General features: G+C 47.4%; 1 protein-coding gene across 1 annotated transcript in view; it reads left to right on the top strand.

Annotated features, from left to right (window-relative positions):
- The window catches only part of LOC124014507 (sodium/hydrogen exchanger 9B2-like), a 73,347-nt gene extending 57,304 nt beyond the window's left edge, over positions 1-16,043 (top strand). The window contains exons 10-12 of the mRNA XM_046329589.1: positions 9,054-9,190; positions 15,433-15,631; positions 15,765-16,043. Of these exons, the coding sequence (XP_046185545.1) occupies positions 9,054-9,190; positions 15,433-15,631; positions 15,765-15,841 (413 nt within the window). The 3' untranslated portion in view covers positions 15,842-16,043. The remainder of the gene's footprint in view (positions 1-9,053; positions 9,191-15,432; positions 15,632-15,764) is intronic.
- Positions 16,044-23,853: the final 7,810 nt, after the last annotated feature.

The following is a 23,853-nucleotide window of genomic DNA, read 5'->3' as shown; positions in this document are numbered from 1 at the left end:
AAACACAATCATTAGATATTACTGACTGTTAATTAACTAGAAACACAATCATTAGATATTACTGTACTGTTAACTAGAAACACAAACATTAGATATTACTGCACTGTTGGAGCTAGAAACACAATCATAATATATTACTGACTGTTAATAATATATAATAATATATGCCATTTAGCAGACGCTTTTATCCAAAGCGACTTACAGTCATGTGTGCATACATTCTACGTATGGGTGGTCCCGGGATCAAACCCACTACCCTGGCGTTACAAGCGCCATGCTCTACCAACTGAGCTACAGAAGGACCACGTTAACTAGAAACACAATCATTAGATATTACTGCACTGTTGGAGCTAGAAACACAATCATTTGACCCTCAATAACATCTGCGAAATATGTGTACACAATCTATAGTTCGATGTTATTTTGATACGACCTTATGAAGTGTTATAACATGTTTATAATCTTTTGAGGTCCCAGTAGCTGTGGTGTTTATAAAGTGTTTATAATATCTTCATAAAGTGTTATAACATGTTTATAACCTTCCCAGGGCCCAGTAGCAGCAGTGGTAGGGAACTTCTGGGACATCTTCCAACCGTTACTGTTTGGACTGATAGGAGCAGAAATCACAGTATCTACACTGGACCCCAACACAGTGGGTAAATACACACTACTACTATAATACTACTACTACTACTATAATACTACTACTACTACTATACTACTACTATTTACACTGGAACCCAACACAGTGGGTAAATACACACTACTACTATACTACTACTACTACTATCTACACTGGACCCCAACACAGTGGGTAAATACACACAACTACTATAATACTACTACTACTTCTGCCAAACTGCTACAACAGTACTACCATACTACTACTACAGTTCTACCATACTACTACAGTACTACCATACTACTACTACTGCCATACTACTAGTACAACTACTACTACCATACTACTACAGTACTACCATACTACTACTACCATACTACTACTACTGCCATACTACTACAGTACTACCATACTACTACAGTACTACCATACTACTACTACTGCCATACTACTACTACTACCATACTACTACAGTACTACCATACTACTACTATTGCCATACTACTACTACAGTACTACCATACAACTACTGCCACACTACCACCACAATACTACCATACTACTACTACCATGCCATTTAGCAGACACTACGACGCCAGGACAGCGGAGTCAATCACCACCTTCCGGAGACACCTGAAACCCCACCTCTTTAAGGAATACCTAGGATAGGATAAGTATTCCCTCTCCCCCCCCCCTTTAAGATTTAGATGCACTATTGTAAAGTGACTGTTCCACTGGATGTCATAAGGTGAATGCACCAATTTGTAAGTCGCTCTGGATAAGAGCGTCTGCTAAATGACTTAAATGTAATGTAAATACCATACTACCACCACAGTACTACCATACTACTACTGCTACCATACTACTACTACAGTACTACCATACTACTACTACTACCATACTACTACTACTACTACTGCCATACTACTACTACTACCATACTACTACTACAGTACTGCCATACTACTACTACTACTACTACCATACTACTACTACAGTACTGCCATACTACTACTACAGTACTACCATACTACTACTACTACTACTACTACTACCATACTGCTACTACTACTACTACCATACTACTTCTACAGTACTACCATACTACTACTACTGCCATACTACTACTACAGCACTACCTTACTACTACTACAGTACTACCATACTACTACTACTACCATACTGCTACTACTACTACTACCATACTACTTCTACAGTACTACCATACTACTACTACTACCATACTACTACTACTGGACTACCATACTACTACTACTACAGTACTACCATGCTACTACTACAGTACGACCATACTACTACTACTACCATACTACTACAACCATACTACTACTACAACCATACTACTACTACTACTAAACTGCTACTACAGTACTGCCATACTACTACAGTACTACCATACTACTACTACTACCATACTACTACTACTGTACTACCATACTTCTACTACAGTACATCCATACTACTACTACCATACTACTACTACTGCCATACTACTACTACTACCATACTACTACAGTAAAACCATACTACTACTACTGCCATATTACTACAGTACTACCATACTACTACTACTACCATACTAATACTACATTACTACCATACTACTACTACAGTACTGACATACTACTACTACTACTGCCATACTACTACTACAGCACTACCATACTACTACTACCATACTGCTACTACCATACTACTACTACCATACTACTACTACTACTACAATTACTAAACTACTACTACAGTACTGCCTATACTACTACTACAGCCATACTGCCATACTACTACTACTACAACCTACCATACTACTACTACTACTAGTACTACCATACTACTACTACAGTACTACCATACTACTACTACTACCATACTACTACTACTACTACTACTACTACCATACTACTACTACTGCTACCATACTACTACTACTGCTACCATACTACTACTACAGTACTGCCATACTACTACTACTACTACCATACTACTACTACTACTACTACCATACTACTACTACTGCTACAGCATACTACTACTACTACTACCATACTACTACTACTGCCATACTACTACTACTACAGCTACTACCTTACTACTAGTACTACCATACTACTACATACTACTACTACTACAGTACTACCATACTACTACTACTGGTACTAATACTACCATACTACTACTACTACATACTACTACTACTGGACTACCATACTACCATACTACTACTACATACTATACTACTACTACAGTACTGACCATACTACTACTACTACTACTACTACCTACTACTACTAAACTGCCATACTACAGTACTGCCATACTACTAAAGTACTACTACTACTACTACCATACTACTACTACTGCACTACTACCATACTACTACAGTACATCCATACTACTACTACTACTACTACTACCATACTACTACTACTACCATACTACTACAGTAAAACCATACTACTACTACTGCCATATTACTACAGTACTACCATACTACTACTACTACTACCATACTAATACTACATTACTACCATACTACTACTACAGTACTGCCATACTACTACTACAGCACTACCATACTACTACTACCATACTGCTACTACCATACTACTACTACCATACTACTACTACTACTACCATACTGCTACAATTACTAAACTGCTACTACAGTACTGCCATACTACTACTACAGTACTGCCATACTACTACTACAACCATACTACTACTACAGTACTACCATACTACTACTACAGTACTACCATACTACTACTACAGTACTGCCATACTACTACTACAGTACTGCCATACTACTACTACTACCATACTACTACTACAGTACTGCCATACTACTACTACAGTACTGCCATACTACTACTACTGCCATACTACTACAGTACTACCATACTACTACTACTACCATACTGCTGCCATAGTACTACACTAAGTACTACAGTACTTCATACTACTACTACCATACTACTACTACTGCCATACTACTACTACTACCATACTACTACTACAGTACTGCCATACTACTACTGACTGCCATACTACTACTACTACACTACCATACTACTACTACCATACTAATATAACATTACTGCCATACTACTACTACACTACTACTACATACTACTACTACTACAGCTACCATACTACTACTACAGTACTACTACACTACCATACTACTACTACTACTGCCATACTACCATACTACTACTACCACTACTACTACTACTACCATACTACTACTACTACTACCATACTACTACTACTACAGTACTGCCATACTACTACTACCATACTACTATACTACTACCATACTACTACTACAGTACTACCATACTTCTACTACAGTACTAGCATACTACTACTACTACCATACAGTGCTAGCTACATACTACTACTACAGTACTGCCATACTACTACTACCATACTACCATACTACTACTACAGTATTACTACAGCTACCATACTACTACTACAGTACTACTACATACTGCTACTACAGTACTGCCATACTACTACTACTGCTACTACAGCCATACTACTGCTACTACTACTACTACTACCATACTACTACTACTACTACCATACTGCTACACCATACTACTACTACAGTACTACTACTACTACTACTGCCATACTACTGCTACCATACTACTACTACAGTACTGCCATACTACTACTACTACTGCCATACTACTACAGTACTACCATACTACTACTACTACCATACTACTACTACAGCCATACTACTACTACTACAGTACTACCATACTAACTACTACAGTACTACTACCTACTACCATACTACTACTACCATACTACTACAGTACTGCCATACTACTACTACTACATTACTGCCATACTACTACTACAGTACTGCCATACTACTACTACAGTACTGCCATACTACTACTACAGCACTACCATACTACTACTACTACTACTACTACCATACTGCTACTACTACTACTACCATACTACTGCTACCATACTACTACTACTACCATACTACTACTACAGGACTACCATACTACTACTACAGTACTGCCATACTACTACAGGTACCATACTGCTACTACTACCATACTACTACTACTACCATACTACCCATACTACTACTACTACTACAACTACTAAACTGCTACTACCATACTACTACAGTACCATACTACTACTACTACTACTACTACAGTACTACTACTACTACTACTGCCATACTACTACTAGAGTACTACTACAATACAGTACTGCCATACTAGTACTACTACTACTGCCATACTACTACTACTACTACTACAGTACTGCCATACTACTACTGCCATACTACTACTACTACTACCATACTATACTACTACTACTACTACTACCATACTACTACTACAGTACTACCATACTACTACTACAGTACTGCCATACTACTACTACAGTACTGCCATACTACTACTACAGTACTGCCATACTACTACTACTACCATACTACTACTACAGTACTACCATACCACTACTACTACTACCATACTACTACTACAGTACTGCCATACTACTACTACAGTACTGCCATACTACTACTACTGCCATACTACTACAGTACTACCATACTACTACTACTACCATACTGCTGCTATAGTACTACCATACAAGTACTACAGTACTTCCATACTACTACTACCATACTACTACTACTGCCATACTACTACTACTACCATACTACTACTACAGTACTGCCATACTACTACGACTGCCATACTACTACAGTACTACCTTACTACCACTACTACTACTACTACCATACTAATATAACATTACTGCCATACTACTACTACAGTACTGCGATACTACTACTACTACTGCCATACTACTACTACAGCACTACCATACTACTACTACCATACTGCTACTACCATACTACTACTACCATACTACTACTACTACTACCATACTGCTACAATTACTAAACTGCTACTACAGTACTGCCATACTACTACTACAGTACTGCCATACTACTACTACAACCATACTACTACTACAGTACTACCATACTACTACTACAGTACTACCATACTACTACTACAGTACTGCCATACTACTACTACAGTACTGCCATACTACTACTACTACCATACTACTACTACAGTACTACCATACTACTACTACTACCATACTACTACTACAGTACTGCCATACTACTACTACAGTACTGCCATACTACTACTACTGCCATACTACTACAGTACTACCATACTACTACTACTACCATACTGCTGCTATAGTACTACCATACAAGTACTACAGTACTTCCATACTACTACTACCATACTACTACTACTGCCATACTACTACTACTACCATACTACTACTACAGTACTGCCATACTACTACGACTGCCATACTACTACAGTACTACCTTACTACCACTACTACTACTACTACCATACTAATATAACATTACTGCCATACTACTACTACTACAGTACTGCGATACTACTACTACTGCCATACTACTACTACAGCACTACCATACTACTACTACAGTACTACCATACTACTACTACAGTACTACTACTACCATACTGCTACTACTACCATACTACTTCTACAGTACTACCATACTACTACTACTACCATACTACTACTACAGGACTACCATACTACTACTACAGGACTACCATACTACTACTACAGTACGACCATACTACTACTACTACCATACTACTACAACCATACTACTACTACTACCATACTACTACAACTACTAAACTGCTACTACAGTACTGCCATACTACTACAGTACTACCATACTACTACTACTACTACCATACTACTACTACAGTACTACCATACTTCTACTACAGTACTAGCATACTACTACTACTACCATACTACTGCTATAGTACTACCATACTACTACTACAGTACTTCCATACTACTACTACCATACTACTACTACTGCCATACTACTACTACTACCATACTACTACAGTACTACCATACTACTACTACTGCCATATTACTACAGTACTACCATAATACTACTACCACTACCATACTAATACTACATTACTACCATACTACTACTACAGTACTGCCATACTACTACTACTACTGCCATACTACTACTACAGCACTACCATACTACTACTACAGTACTGCCATACTACTACTACTACTGCCATACTACTACTACAGCACTACCATACTACTACTACAGTACTACCATACTACTACTACTACTACTACTACCATACTGCTACTACCATACTACTACTACAGTACTACCATACTACTACTACTACTACCATACTGCTACTACCATACTACTACTACTACTGCCATACTACTACTACAGCACTACCACACAACTACTACAGTACTGCCATACTACTACAGTACTGCCATACTTCTACTACTGCCATACTACTACTACAGGACTACCATACTACTACTACAGTACTGCCATACTACTACTACTACTGCCATACTACTACTACAGGACTACCATACTACTACTACAGTACTGCCATACTTCTACTACAGTACTGCCATACTACTACTACAGGACTACCATACTACTACTACAGTACTGCCATACTACTACTACTACAGTACTGCCATACTACCACTACTACAGTACTGCCATACTACTACTACTACTACCATACTACTACTACAGCACTACCATACTACTACAGTACTGCCATACTACTACTACTACAGTACTGCCATACTACTACTACAGTACTGCCATACTATTACTACTACAGTACTGCCATACTACTACTACAGCACTACCATACTACTACTACTACTACTACTACCATACTGCTACTACTACTACTACCATACTACTTCTACAGTTCTACCATACTACTACTACTACCATACTACTACTACAGGACTACCATACTACTACTACAGTACTACCATACTACTACTACAGTATGACCATACTGCTACTACTACCATACTACTACTACTACCATACTACTACAACCATACTACTACTACTACTACAACTACTAAACTGCTACTACAGTACTGCCATACTACTACAGTACTAGCATACTACTACTACTACCATACTACTACTACAGTACTAGCATACTACTACTACTGCCATACTACTACTAGAGTACTGCCAAGCTACTAATACAGTACTGCAATACTACTACTTCAGTACTACCACACTACTACAGTACTACCATACTACTACTACTACTACTACAGTACTGCCATACTACTTCTACTGCCATACTACTACTACCTTACTACCATACTACTACAGTACTGCCATACTATTACTACTGCCATACTACTACTACAGTACTACCATACTACTACTACAGTACTACCATACTATTACTACTACTACTACTACCATACTGCTACTACCATACTACTACTACCATACTACTACTAAAGTACTACCATACTACTACAGTACTGCCATACTACTACTGCTGCCATACTACTACTACAGTACTACCATACTACTACTACAGTACTACCATACTACTACTACTGCTACTACAGTACTATAGTACTACTATAATACTACTACAGTACTACCATACTACTACTACTGCCTTACTACTACTACAGTACAGCCATACTACTACTACAGTACTACCATACTAGTACTACTACCATACTACTACGGTACTACCATACTACTACTACAACTACTATACTGCTACTACACTACTGCCATACTACTACTACTACAACTACTATACTGCTACTACGGTACTACCATACTACTACTACAACTACTATATTGCGACTACAGTACTACCATACTACTACTACAACTACTATATTGCTACTACAGTACTACCATACTACTACTACGACTACTATACTGCTACTACGGTACTACCATACTACAACTACTATATTGCTACTACAGTACTACTATACTACTACTACTACTGCCATACTACTACTACAGTACAACCATACTACTACTACTATATTACTATAATACTACAATGACCACCCATACGTAGAATGTATGCACACATGACTGTAAGTCGCTTTGGATAAAAGCGTCTGCTAAATGGCATATATTATTATATTATTATTAACTTCAGTACTAATTCTAATAAAGAGTGTTTCTCTTTCCTCCTTCTCCCCCCTCCTTCTCTCCCTCTTTCTCTCCCTCTCGCTCTCTCTCTCTCTCTTTCCACCCTCCCTCTCTTTCTCTCTCCCCATCTCTATCTCTCTCTCTCTCTCTCTCTCTCTCTCCACCCTCCCTCCCTCTCTCTCTCTTTCCACCCTCCCTCTCTTTCTCTCTCCCCATCTCTATCTGTGTCCCCCCTCCCTCTCTCTCTTTCTCTCTCCCCCATCTCTCTGTCTCTCTCTCTCCCCCTTTCTCTCTCTACCCCCTCCCTCCCTCTCTCTCTAGGTCTGGGTCTGGTCTGTATCAGTGCAGGCCTGCTGGTTCGTGTTCTGGTAACTCTATCTGTGGTTCTGTTTGCTGGTTTCACCCTGAGAGAGAAGCTCTTTATCGCTTTGGCCTGGATCCCCAAAGCCACCGTACAGGTGAGAGCTTAATTAGCTACAAATACACTGCTACCTATGGGGACAGCTCCTATGGGGACAGCTCCTATAGGGACAGCTGGGGACAGCTCCTATGGGGACAGCTCCTATGGGGACAGTTCCTATGGGGACAGCTGGGGACAGCTCCTATGGGGACAGCTCCTATGGGGACAGCTGGGGACAGCTCCTATGGGGACAGCTGGGGACAGCTCCTATGGGGACAGCTCCTATGGGGACAGCTCCTATGGGGACAGCTGGGGATAGCTCCTATGGGGACAGCTCCTATGGGGACAGCTCCTATGGGGATAGCTCCTATGGGGAAAGCTGGGGACAGCTCCTATTGGGACAGTTCCTATGGGGACAGCTCCTATGGGGACAGCTCCTATGGGGACAGCTCCTATGGGGACAGCTCCTATGGGGATAGCTCCTATGGGGACAGCTCCTATGGGGACAGCTCCTATGGGGATAGCTCCTATGGGGACAGCTGGGGACAGCTCCTATGGGGACAGCTCCTATGGGGACAGTTCCTATGGGGACAGCTCCTATGGGGACAGCTCCTATGGGGACAGCTCCTATGGGGACAGCTCCTATGGGGACAGCTGGGGACAGTTCCTATTGGGACAGCTCCTATGGGGACAGCTCCTATGGGGACAGCTCCTATTGGGACAGCTCCTATGGGGACAGCTCCTATGGGGACAGCTCCTATGGGGACAGCTCCTATGGTGTAATAGCTCCTATGGAGACAGCTCCTATGGGGATAGCTCCTATGGGGACAGCTCTTATGGGGACAGCTCCTATGGGGACAGCTCCTATTGGGACAGCTCCTATTGGGACAGCTCCTATTGGGACAGCTCCTATTGGGGACAGCTCCTATTGGGACAGCTGGGGACAGCTCCTATTGGGACAGCTCCTATTGGGACAGCTGGGGACAGCTCCTATTGGGACAGCTGGGGACAGCTCCTATTGGGACAGCTCCTATTGGGACAGCTGGGGACAGCTCCTATTGGGACAGCTGGGGACAGCTCCTATTGGGACAGCTCCTATTGGGACAGCTGGGGACAGCTTCTATTGGGACAGCTCCTATTGGGACAGCTGGGGACAGCTCCTATTGGGACAGCTCATATTGGGACAGCTGGGGACAGCTCCTATTGGGACAGCTGGGGACAGCTCCTATTGGGACAGCTCCTATTGGGACAGCTGGGGACAGCTCCTATTGGGACAGCTGGGGACAGCTCCTATTGGGACAGCTCCTATTGGGACAGCTGGGGACAGCTCCTATGGGGACAGCTCCTATTGGGACAGCTCCTATTGGGACAGCTCCTATTGGGACAGCTGGGGACAGCTCCTATTGGGACAGCTCCTATTGGGACAGCTGGGGACAGCTCCTATTGGGACAGCTCCTATGGGGACAGCTCCTATGGGGACAGCTCCTATTGGGACAGCTCCTATGGGGACAGCTCCTATTGGGACAGCTCCTATGGGGACAGCTCCTATGGGGACAGCTCCTATGGGGACAGTTCCTATTGGGACAGCTCCTATGGGGACAGCTCCTATGGGGACAGCTCCTATTGGGACAGCTCCTATGGGGACAGCTCCTATTGGGACAGCTCCTATTGGGACAGCTCCTATGGGGACAGCTCCTATGGGGACAGCTCCAATAACCCTTTTGGAACCCTTTTTTCTAAGCCCTTACAGGAGGCTGGTGTGAGGACATTTTGGAAGGAGGTAATGGCTGGAATGGAATAGATGGAAAGGTATCAAACACATGAGTCTTTATTGAATCAAACACATGAGTCTTAATTGAATCAAACACATGAGTCTTAATTGAATCAAACACATGGGTCTTAATTGAATCAAACACATGGGTCTTAATTGAATCAAACACATGAGTCTTTATTGAATCAAACACATGAGTCTTAATTGAATCAAACACATGGGTCTTAATTGAATCAAACACATGAGTCTTCATTGAATCAAACACATGGGTCTTAATTGAATCAAACACATGAATCTTTATTGAATCAAACACATGAGTCGTAATTGAATCAAACACATGGGTCTTAATTGAATCAAACACATGGGTCTTAATTGAATCAAACACATGGGTCTTAATTGAATCAAACACATGGGTCTTAATTGAATCAAACACATGGGTCTTAATTGAATCAAACACATGGGTCTTAATTGAATCAAACACATGGGTCTTAATTGAATCAAACACATGGGTCTTAATTGAATCAAACACATGGGTCTTAATTGAATCAAACACATGGGTCTTAATTGAATCAAACACATGGGTCTTAATTGAATCAAACACATGGGTCTTAATTGAATCAAACACATGGGTCTTAATTGAATCAAACACATGGGTCTTAATTGAATCAAACACATGGGTCTTAATTGAATCAAACACATGAGTCTTAATTGAATCAAACACATGGGTCTTCATTGAATCAAACACATGAGTCTTCATTGAATCAAACACATGGGTCTTAATTGAATCAAACACATGAATCTTTATTGAATCAAACACATGGGTCTTAATTGAATCAAACACATGGGTCTTAATTGAATCAAACACATGGGTCTTAATTGAATCAAACACATGGGTCTTAATTGAATCAAACACATGGGTCTTAATTGAATCAAACACATGGGTATTCCATCCTTATCGCTGAAGTATAGCGTGCTTGTCATGTAAATGTCATTTCCGATTGAGCCGCCATGTGCACCATTTAACGTGGCTTCAGTCCCCACCAACATTGGAATATTGTCTTTAAATGTTATGCTGAACTTGTGCGTTTTGGATGGAATCGAGACCTCGGTTTCCATGTGTCCCCCGCTTAGAATGATCATCCCATATGACCCACCAGCCACTGAGGGACGCAGCCAAGATCTGTCGGGGGTTTCAAATCATTCTAACTGGTTCTGTTGGGTTCTAGGTAGCATTTACATTACATTTAAGTCATTTAGCAGACGCTCTTATCCAGAGCGACTTACAAATTGGTGCATTCACCTTATGACATCCAGTGGAACAGTCACTTTACAATAGTGCATCTAAATCTTAAAGGGGGGGTGAGAGGGATTACTTATCCTATCCTAGGTATTCCTTAAAGAGGTGGGGTTTCAGGTGTCTCCGGAAGGTGGTGATTGACTCCGCTGTCCTGGCGTCGTGAGGGAGTTTGTTCCACCATTGGGGGGCCAGAGCAGCGAACAGTTTTGACTGGGCTGAGCGGGAACTGTACTTCCTCAGTGGTAGGGAGGCGAGCAGGCCAGAGGTGGATGAACGCAGTGCCCTTGTTTTAGGTGTAGGGCCTGATCAGAGCCTGGAGGTACTGAGGTGCCGTTCCCCTCACAGCTCCGTAGGCAAGCACCATGGTCTTGTAGCGGATGCGAGCTTCAACTGGAAGCCAGTGGAGAGAGCGGAGGAGCGGGGTGATGTGAGAGATCTTGGGAAGGTTGAACACCAGACGGGCTGCGGCGTTCTGGATGAGTTGAAGGGGTTTAATGGCACAGGCAGGGAGCCCAGCCAACAGCGAGTTGCAGTAATCCAGACGGGAGATGACAAGTGCCTGGATTAGGACCTGCGCCGCTTCCTGTGTGAGGCAGGGTCGTACTCTGCGGATGTTGTAGAGCATGAACCTACAGGAACGGGCCACCGCCTTGATGTTAGTTGAGAACGACAGGGTGTTGTCCAGGATCACGCCAAGGTTCTTAGCGCTCTGGGAGGAGGACACAATGGAGTTGTCAACCGTGATGGCGAGATCATGGAACGGGCAGTCCTTCCCCGGGAGGAAGAGCAGCTCCGTCTTGCTGAGGTTCAGCTTGAGGTGGTGATCCGTCATCCACACTGATATGTCTGCCAGACATGCAGAGATGCGATTCGCCACCTGGTCATCAGAAGGGGAAAGGAGAAGATTAATTGTGTGTCGTCTGCATAGCAATGATAGGAGAGACCATGTGAGGTTATGACAGAGCCAAGTGACTTGGTGTATAGCGAGAATAGGAGAGGGCCTAGAACAGAGCCCTGGGGGACACCAGTGGTGAGAGCGCGTGGTGAGGAGACAGATTCTCGCCACGCCACCTGGTAGGAGCGACCTGTCAGGTAGGACGCAATCCAAGCGTGGGCCGCGCCGGAGATGCCCAACTCGGAGAGGGTGGAGAGGAGGATCTGATGGTTCACAGTATTGAAGGCAGCCGATAGGTCTAGAAGGATGAGAGCAGAGGAGAGAGAGTTAGCTTTAGCAGTGCGGAGCGCCTCCGCGATACAGAGAAGAGCAGTCTCAGTTGAATGACTAGTCTTGAAACCTGACTGATTTGGATCAAGAAGGTCATTCAGAGAGAGATAGCGGGAGAGCTGGCCAAGGACGGCACGTTCAAGAGTTTTGGAGAGAAAAGAAAGAAGGGATACTGGTATGTAGTTGTTGACATCGGAGGGATCGAGTGTAGGTTTTTTCAGAAGGGGTGCAACTCTCGCTCTCTTGAAGACGGAAGGGACGTAGCCAGCGGTCAGGGATGAGTTGATGAGCGAGGTGAGGTAAGGGGAGAAGGTCTCCGGAAATGGTCTGGAGAAGAGAGGAGGGGATAGGGTCAAGCGGGCAGGTTGTTGGGCGGCCGGCCGTCACAAGACGCGACATTTCATCTGGAGAGAGAGGGGAGAAAGAGGTCAGAGCACAGGGTAGGGCAGTGTGAGCAGAACCAGCGGTGTCGTTTGACTTAGCAAACGAGGATCGGATGTCATCGACCTTCTTTTCAAAATGGTTGACGAAGTCATCTGCAGAGAGGGAGGAGGGGGGGGGGATTCAGGAGGGAGGAGAAGGTGGCAAAGAGCTTCCTAGGGTTAGAGGCGGATGCTTGGAATTTAGAGTGGTAGAAAGTGGCTTTAGCAGCAGAGACAGAGGAGGAAAATGTAGAGAGGAGGGAGTGAAACGATGCCAGGTCCGCAGGGAGGTGAGTTTTCCTCCATTTCCGCTCGGCTGCCCGGAGCCCTGTTCTGTGAGCTCGCAATGAGTCGTCGAGCCACGGAGCGGGAGGGGAGGACCGAGCCGGCCTGGAGGATAGGGGACATAGAGAGTCAAAGGATGCAGAAAGGGAGGAGAGGAGGGTTGAGGAGGCAGAATCAGGAGATAGGTTGGAGAAGGTTTGAGCAGAGGGAAGAGATGATAGGATGGAAGAGGAGAGAGTAGCGGGGGAGAGAGAGCGAAGGTTGGGACGGCGCGATACCATCCGAGTAGGGGCAGTGTGGGAGGTGTTGGATGAGAGCGAGAGGGAAAAGGATACAAGGTAGTGGTCGGAGACTTGGAGGGGAATTGCAATGAGGTTAGTGGAAGAACAGCATCTAGTAAAGATGAGGTCGAGCGTATTGCCTGCCTTGTGAGTAGGGGGGGAAGGTGAGAGGGTGAGGTCAAAACAGGAGAGGAGTGGAAAGAAGGAGGCAGAGAGGAATGAGTCAAAGGTAGACGTGGGGAGGTTAAAGTCGCCCAGAACTGTGAGAGGTGAGCCGTCCTCAGGAAAGGAGCTTATCAAGGCATCAAGCTCATTGATGAACTCTCCGAGGGAACCTGGAGGGCGATAAATGATAAGGATGTTAAGCTTGAAAGGGCTGGTAACTGTGACAGCATGGAATTCAAAGGAGACGATAGACAGATGGGTAAGGGGAGAAAGAGAGAATGACCACTTGGGAGAGATGAGGATCCCGGTGCCACCACCCCGCTGACCAGAAGCTCTCGGGGTGTGCGAGAACACGTGGGCGGACGAACAGAGAGCAGTAGGAGTAGCAGTGTTGTCTGTGGTGATCCATGTTTCCGTAAGTGCCAAGAAGTCGAGGGACTGGAGGGAGGCATAGGCTGAGATGAACTCTGCCTTGTTGGCCGCAGATCGGCAGTTCCAGAGGCTACCGAAGACCTGGAACTCCACGTGGGTCGTGCGCGCAGAGACCACCAGATTAGGGTGGCCGCGGCCACGCGGTGTGGAGCGTTTGTATGGTCTGTGCAGAGAGGAGAGAACAGGGATAGACAGACACATAGTTGACAGGCTACAGAAGAGGCTACGCTAATGCAAAGGAGATTGGAATGACAAGTGGACTACACGTCTCGAATGTTCAGAAAGTTAAGCTTACGTAGCAAGAATCTTATTGACGATAGGTTAGCGATAGGTTCTACAGCCTTGGACATGGCCCGTGTAGAGAGGTATTTGGTTCTAGATCTGGGTATCTAAATCATTCTAACTGGTTCTATGGGTTCTAGGCAGCGATAGGTTCTACAGCCTTGGACATGGCCCGTGTAGAGGGGGATGAGGTTCTGGTGAAGTACGGTCTGGATGTTCTGACTGTGGCTGTTCTGGCCATCCTCACTACAGCACCTCTAGGAGCCCTGGGGATCGGCCTGGCAGGGCCCAGACTGCTGACCAGACACCCGGAGGACACACACGCAGACAGGAAAGAGGGTGAGTGTACGCACACACAAGTATAGACAGCGAAATACACACTTAAGCAGCAAGTAGGTGTGAACTCACAAACACACCCTAAAACACGCGCACACACACACTTCATAGTATTTTCCTCTCTGATTTGAATCAGGCACTGAAGAGGACGCCCCAGAGTCTGTGTCGGGACCCGTGTCTAAAGGGGTGGAGCCATGTGAGAGCAAGATGTGAGCTCAGCCAATCACCTTCCAGACAGCAGGGTCCATTGGACCAGTCATAATTCAGAACAGACACTTTGACTGCCTTCCAAATGGCTCCCCGTTACCCCGTGGTCCTGGTCTAATGTAGTCCACTATATTATAGAGAATAGGGCTCTGGTCTAATGTAGCCCACTATATTATAGAGAATAGTGCTCTGGTCTAATGTAGTCCACTATATTATAGAGAATAGGGCTCTGGTCTAATGTAGTCCACTATATTATAGAGAATAGGGCTCTGGTCTAATGTAGTCCACTATATTATAGAGAATAGGGCTCTGGTCTAATGTAGTCCACTATATTATAGAGAATAGGGCTCTGGTCTAATGTAGTCCACTATATTATAGAGAATAGGGCTCTGGTCTAATGTAGTCCACTATATTATAGAGAATAGGACTCTGGTCTAATGTAGTCCACTATATTATAGAGAATAGGGCTCTGGTCTAATGTAGCCCACTATATTATAGAGAATAGGGCTCTGGTCTAATGTAGTCCACTATATTATAGAGAATCGGGCTCTGGTCTAATGTAGTCCACTATATTATAGAGAATAGGGCTCTGGTCTAATGTTGTCCACTATATTATAGAGAATAGGGCTCTGGTCTAAAGTAGGGCACTATGTTATAGAGAATAGGGCTCTGGTCTAAAGTAGTCCACTATATTATAGAGAATAGGGCTCTGGTCTAATGTTGTCCACTATATTATAGAGAATAGGGCTCTGGTCTAAAGTAGGGCACTATGTTATAGAGAATAGGGCTCTGGTCTAAAGTAGTCCACTATATTATAGAGAATAGGGCTCTGGTCTAATGTTGTCCACTATATTATAGAGAATAGGGCTCTGGTCTAATGTAGTCCACTATATTATAGAGAATAGGGCTCTGGTCTAATGTAGTCCACTATATTATAGAGAATAGGGCTCTGGTCTAATGTAGTCCACTATATTATAGAGAATAGGGCTCTGGTCTAAAGTAGGGCACTATGTTATAGAGAATAGGGCTCTGGTCTAATGTAGTCCACTATATTATAGAGAATAGGGCTCTGGTCTAAAGTAGGGCACTATGTTATAGAGAATAGGGCTCTGGTCTAATGTAGTCCACTATATTATAGAGAATAGGGCTCTGGTCTAATGTAGTCCACTATATTATAGAGAATAGGGCTCTGGTCTAATGTAGTCCACTATATTATAGAGAATAGGGCTCTGGTCTAATGTAGTCCACTATATTATAGAGAATAGGGCTCTGGTCTAATGTAGTCCACTATATTATAGAGAATAGGGCTCTGGTCTAATGTAGTCCACTATATTATAGAGAATAGGGCTCTGGTCTAATGTAGTCCACTATATTATAGAGAATAGGGCTCTGGTCTAATGTAGTCCACTATATTATAGAGAATAGGGCTCTGGTCTAATGTAGTCCACTATATTATAGAGAATAGGGCTCTGGTCTAAAGTAGGGCACTATGTTATAGAGAATAGGGCTCTGGTCTAAAGTAGTCCACTATGTTATAGAGAATAGGGCTCTGGTCTAAAGTAGGGCACTATGTTATAGAGAATAGGGCTCTGGTCTAAAGTAGGGCACTACATAGGGAATAGGGCTCTGGTCTAAAGTAGGGCACTATGTTATAGAGAATAGGGCTCTGGTCTAAAGTAGTCCACTATGTTATAGAGAATAGGGCTCTGGTCTAAAGTAGTCCACTATGTTATAGAGAATAGGGCTCTGGTCTAATGTTGTCCACTATATTATAGAGAATAGGGCTCTGGTCTAATGTAGGGCACTATATTATAGAGAATAGGGCTCTGGTCTAAAGTAGGGCACTATGTTATATTGGGTGCCATTAGGGACACATATTTTTGTCACATCTTTGTTTAATGATGTCATTACATCATCCTATGTATCAGGACACCTGTCCCCAACTCCATCAGGAGACCACTGTTCTGTTGACCTTTACACATTCAGTCCTGTCCCCAACTCCATCAGGAGACCACTGTTCTGTTGACCTTTACACATTCAGCCCTGTCCCCAACTCCATCAGGAGACCACTGTTCTGTTGACCTTTACACATTCAGCCCTGTCCCCAACTCCATCAGGAGACCACTGTTCTGTTGACCTTTATAATGAGTTCATGCCCTGTCCCCAACTCCATCAGGAGACCACTGTTCTGTTGACCTTTATAATGAGTTCATGCCCTGTCCCCAACTCCATCAGGAGACCACTGTTCTGTTGACCTTTATAATGAGTTCATGCCCTGTCCCCAACTCCATCAGACCACTGTTCTGTTGACCTTTATAATGAGTTCATGCCCTGTCCCCAACTCCATCGGGAGACCACTGTTCTGTTGACCTTTATAATGAGTTCATGCCCTGTCCCCAACTCCATCAGGGAGACCACTGTTCTGTTGACTTCAGCCCTAACTCCATCAGAGACCACTGTTCTGTTGACCTTTACACATAGCCCTGTCCCCAACTCCATCAGGAGACCACTGTTCTGTTGACCTTTACACATTCAGCCCTGTCCCCAACTCCATGGGAGAACTCTGTTGACCTTTATAATGGTTCATGCCCTGTCCCCAACTCCATCAGGAGACCACTGTTCTGTTGACCTTTATAATGAGTTCATGCCCTGTCCCCAACTCCATCAGGAGACCACTGTTCTGTTGACCTTTATAATGAGTTCATGCCCTGTATCTGTGAATACATTAGAATAAAGGATTCAAATAAATATCAATGTTCCTATTTTTTTGTTTCATGCCTTCATGGTTCACACCAATATCTGTCTGTTGCTGTAATATCATAGAGAAAAGCAGACAATATGTTCCACAGGTGAGGCGAGGTGACCACGACCAATGGGAGAACTCTGTTTCTTCACGATGGGTTCTAGCCAGAGCTCCACTAAAGAAAAGGGGCCGCCGTAATTAAAGTCACCATCTGTGCTCCAAATGACAGAAGGCTCAGCTGCCTGGCTCCACTGCCTGGCTCCACTGCCTGGCTCCACTGCCTGGCTCCACTGCCTGGCTCCACTGCCTGGCTCCACTGCCCGCTGCCTGGCTCCACTACCTGGCTCCACTGCCTGGCTCCACTGTCCACTGCCTGGCTCCACTGCCTGGCTCCACTGCCTGGCTCCACTGCCTGGCTCCACTGCCCGCTGCCTAGCTCCACTACCTGGCTCCACTCCCCACTGCCTGGCTCCACTGCCCGCTGCCTGGCTCCACTACCTGGCTACACTGCCTGGCTCCACTGCCTGGCTCCACTGCCTCGCTCCACTGCCTGGCTCCACTGCCCACTGCCTGGCTCCACTGCCCACTACCTGGCTCCACTGCCCACTGCCTGGCTCCACTGCCTGGCTCCGCTGCCTGGCTCCACTCCCCACTGCCTGGCTCCACAACCTGGCTCCACTGCCAGGCTCCACTACCTGGCTCCACTGCCTGGCTCCACTACCTGGCTCCACTCCCCGCTGCCTGGCTCCACTACCTGGCTCCACTGCCTGGCTCCACTCCCCACTGCCTGCCTCCACTGCCTGGCTCCACTGCCTGGCTCCACTGCCTGGCTCCACTACCTGGCTCCACTGCCTGGCTCCACTGTCCACTGCCTGGCTCCACTGCCTGGCTCCACTGCCTGGCTCCACTACCTGGCTCCACTGCCCGCTGCCTAGCCCCACTACCTGGCTCCACTCCCCACTGCCTGGCTCCACTGCCCGCTGCCTGGCTCCACTACCTGGCTCACTGCCTGGCTCCACTGCCTGGCTCCACTGCCTCGCTCCACTGCCTGGCTCCACTGCCCTCCACTGCCTGGCTCCACTGCCCACTACCTGGCTCCACTGCCCACTGCCTGGCTCCACTGCCTGGCTCCGCTGCCTGGCTCCACTCCCCACTGCCTGGCTCCACAACCTGGCTCCACTGCCAGGCTCCACTACCTGGCTCCACTGCCTGGCTCCACTACCTGGCTCCACTCCCCTGCCTGGCTCCACTGCCTGGCTCCACTGCCTGGCTCCACTACCTGGCTCCACTGCCTGGCTCCACTCCCCACTGCCTGGCTCCACTGCCTGGCTCCACTGCCTGGCTCCACTACCTGGCTCCACTGCCTGGCTCCACTGCCTGGCTCCACTCCCGGCTCCATCCCCACTGCCTGGCTCCACTGCCTGGCTCCACTGCCTGGCTCCACTGCCTGGCTCCACTGCCTGGCTCCACTGCCCACTACCTGGCTCCACTGCCTGGCTCCACTCCCCACTGCCTGGCTCCACTCCCCGCCCTGGCTCCACTGCCTGGCTCCACTGCCTGGCTCCACTGCCTGGCTCCACTGTCCACTGCCTGGCTCCACTGCCTGGCTCCACTGCCTGGCTCCACTACCTGGCTCCACTGCCCGCTGCCTGGCTCCACTACCTGGCTCCACTCCCCACTGCCTGGCTCCACTGCCCGCTGCCTGGCTCACTACCTGGCTCCACTGCCTGGCTCCACTGCCTGGCTCCACTGCCTGGCTCCACTGCCCACTGCTTGGCTCCACTGCCCACTGCCTGGCTCCGCTGCCAGGCTCCACTCCCACTGCCTGGCTCCACTACCTGGCTCCACTGCCAGGCTCCACTACCTGGCTCCACTGCCTGGCTCCACTACCTGGCTCCTCTCCCCGCTGCCTGGCTCCACTACCTGGCTCCACTGCCTGGCCCCACTCCCCACTGCCTGGCTCCACTGCCTGGCTCCACTGCCTGGCTCCACTACCTGGCTCCACTGCCTGGCTCCACTCCCTGGCTCCACTGCCTGGCTCCACTCCCCACTGCCTGGCTCCACTGCCTGGCTCCACTGCCTGGCTCCACTGCCTGGCTCCACTGCCCACTACCTGGCTCCACTGCCTGGCTCCACTCCCCGCTGCCTGGCTCCGCTGCCTGGCTCCACTGCCCGCTGCCTGGCTCCACTCCCCGCTGCCTGGCTCCACTGCCTGGCTCCACTACCTGGATCCACTGCCTGGCTCCACTCCCCGCTGCCTGGCTCCACTCCCCACTGCCTGGCTCCACTACCTGGCTCCACTGCCTGGCTCCACTCCCCACTGCCTGGCTCCACTCCCGGCTCCACTGCCTGGCTCCACTCCCCGCTGCCTGGCTCCACTACCCACTGCCTGGTTCCACTGCCTGGCTCCACTGCCTGGCTCCACTCCCCGCTGCCTGGCTCCACTACCTGGCTCCACTGCCTGGCTCCACTCCCCGCTGCCTGGCTCCACTGCCTGGCTCCACTGCCTGGCTCCACTCCCCGCTGCCTGGCTCCACTCCCCACTGCCTGGCTCCACTCCCCACTGCCTGGCTCCAATGCCTGGCTCCACTTCCCACTGCCTGGCTCCACTGCCTAGCTCCACTGCCCACTGCCTGGCTCCACTGCCTGGCTCCACTCCCCGCTGCCTGGCTCCACTCCCCACTGCCTGGCTCCACTCCCCGCTGCCTGGCTCCACTCCCCGCTGCCTGGCTCAGCCGCCTGGCTCCACTCCCCGCTGCCTGGCTCCACTGCCTGGCTCCACTCCCCGCTGCCTGGCTCCACTGCCTGGCTCCACTCCCCGCTGTCTGGCTCCACTGCCTGGCTCCACTCCCCGCTGCCTGGCTCCACTCCCCGCTGCCTGGCTCCACTCCCCGCTGCCTGGCTCCACTGCCTGGCTCCACTCCCCGCTGCCTGGCTCCACTCCCCGCTGCCTGGCTCCACTGCCTGGCTCCACTCCCTGCTGCCTGGCTCCACTCCCCGCTGCCTGGCTCTGCTGCCTGGCTCCACTCCCCGCTGCCTGGCTCCACTGCCTGGCTCCACTGCCTGGCTCCACTGCCTGGCTCCACTCCCTGGCTCCACTCCCTGGCTCCACTGCCTGGCTCCACTCCCCACTGCCTGGCTCCACTGCCTGGCTCAGCCACCTGGCTCCAATGCCCGCTACCTGGCTCCACTGCCTGGCTCCACTGCCCACTGCCTGGCTCCACTGCCTGGCTCCACTACCTGGCTCAGCCGCCTGGATCCACTGCCTGGCTCCACTGCCTGGCTCCACTACCTGGCTCAGCCGCCTGGCTCCACTGCCTGGCTCCACTGCCTGGCTCCACTACCTGGCTCAGCCGCCTGGATCCACTGCCTGGCTCCACTGCCTGGCTCCACTGCCTGTCTCCACTACCTGGCTCAGCCGCCTGGCTCCACTGCCTGGCTCCACTGCCTGGCTCCACTACCTGACTCAGCTGCCTGGCTCCACTACCTGGCTCAGCCGCCTGGCTCCACTACCTGGCTCAGCTGCCTGGCTCCACTGCCTAGCTCCACTACCTGGCTCAGCCGCCTGGCTCCACTACCTGGCTCAGCCGCCTGGCTCCACTACCTGGCTCAGCTGCCTGGCTCAGCTGCCTGGCTCCACTACCTGGCTCAGCTGCCTGGCTCAGCTGCCTGGCTCCACTGCCTGGCTCAGCCGCCTGGCTCCACTACCTGGCTCAGCCGCCTGGCTCCACTACCTGGCTCAGCTGCCTGGCTCAGCTGCCTTGCTCCACTGCCTGGCTCAGCTGCCTGGCTCAGCTGCCTGGCTCAGCTGCTTGGCTCAGCTGCCTGGCTCAGCTGCCTGGCTCCTCTGCCTGGCTCCGCTGCCTGGCTCAGCTGCCTGGCTCCGCTGCCAAAAGGCATGAGGATGTAGGCAATAAATAGGCCATAGGAGCGAATAATTACAATTTAGCAGATTAACACTGGAGTGATTCATGAGCAGATGATGATGTGCAAGTAGAAATACTGGTGTACAAAAGAGCAGAAAAGTAAATAAATAAAAACAGTATGGGGATGAGGTCGGTAGATTGGGTGGGCTATTTACAGATGGACTATGTACAGCTGCAGCGATCGGTTAGCTGTTCAGATAGCAGATGTTTGAAGTTGGTGAGGGCGATAAAAGTCTCCAACTTCAGTGATTTTTGCCATTCATTCCAGTCACTGGCAGCAGAGAACCAAATGAGGTGTTGGCTTTGGGGTGACCAGTGAGATATACCTGCTGGAACGTGTGCTACGGATGGGTGTTGCCATCGTGACCAGTGAGCTGAGATAAAATGTAGATTTACCTAGCATAGACTTATAGATGACCTGGAGCCAGTGGGTCTGTGGTGGGTGGTATAAGGTGCTTTAGTAACAAAACGAATGGCACTGTGATAAACTCAATCCAGTTTGCTGAGTAGAGTATTGAAAGCTATTTTGTAGATGACATCGCCGAATCGAGGATCGGTAGGATTATATTATAGTAGATTATAGTAAAACAGGACACTTAATAGGGAGAAACAGAGACAGGACACTATAATACAGGGAGAGAAACAGAGACACTATAATACAGGGAGAAACAGAGACAGACACTATAATACAGGGAGAAACAGAGACACTATAATACAGGGAGAAACAGAGACAGGACACTATAATACAGGGAGAAACAGAGACAGGACACTATAATACAGGGAGAAACAGAGACACTATAATACAGGGAGAAACAGAGACACTATAATACAGGGAGAAACAGAGACACTATAATACAGGGAGAAACAGAGACACTATAATACAGGGAGAAACAGAGACAGGACACTATAATACAGGGAGAAACAGAGACAGGACAATATAATACAGGGAGAAACAGAGACACTATAATACAGGGAGACACTATAATACAGGGAGAAACAGAGACACTATAATACAGGGAGAAACAGGACACTATAATACAGGGAGAAACAGAGACAGGAGAAACAGAGACTATAATACAGGGAGAAACAGAGACACTATAATACAGGGAGAAACAGAGACAGGACACTATAATACAGGGAGAAACAGAGACAGGACACTATAATACAGGGAGAAACAGAGACACTATAATACAGGGAGAAACAGAGACAGGACACTATAATACAGGGAGACACTATAATACAGGGAGAAACAGAGACAGGACACTATAATACAGGGAGAAACAGAGAGAAACAGGACACTATAATACAGGGAGAAACAGAGACACTATAATACAGGGAGAAACAGAGAC

The sequence above is a fragment of the Oncorhynchus gorbuscha genome, linkage group LG25 (genome assembly GCF_021184085.1).
Source record: "Oncorhynchus gorbuscha isolate QuinsamMale2020 ecotype Even-year linkage group LG25, OgorEven_v1.0, whole genome shotgun sequence".
In the NCBI taxonomy this organism is placed as follows: domain Eukaryota; kingdom Metazoa; phylum Chordata; class Actinopteri; order Salmoniformes; family Salmonidae; genus Oncorhynchus; species Oncorhynchus gorbuscha.
Note: the sequence above shows the minus strand (reverse complement) of the source record. Positions and strands in the feature narration are given on the sequence as shown.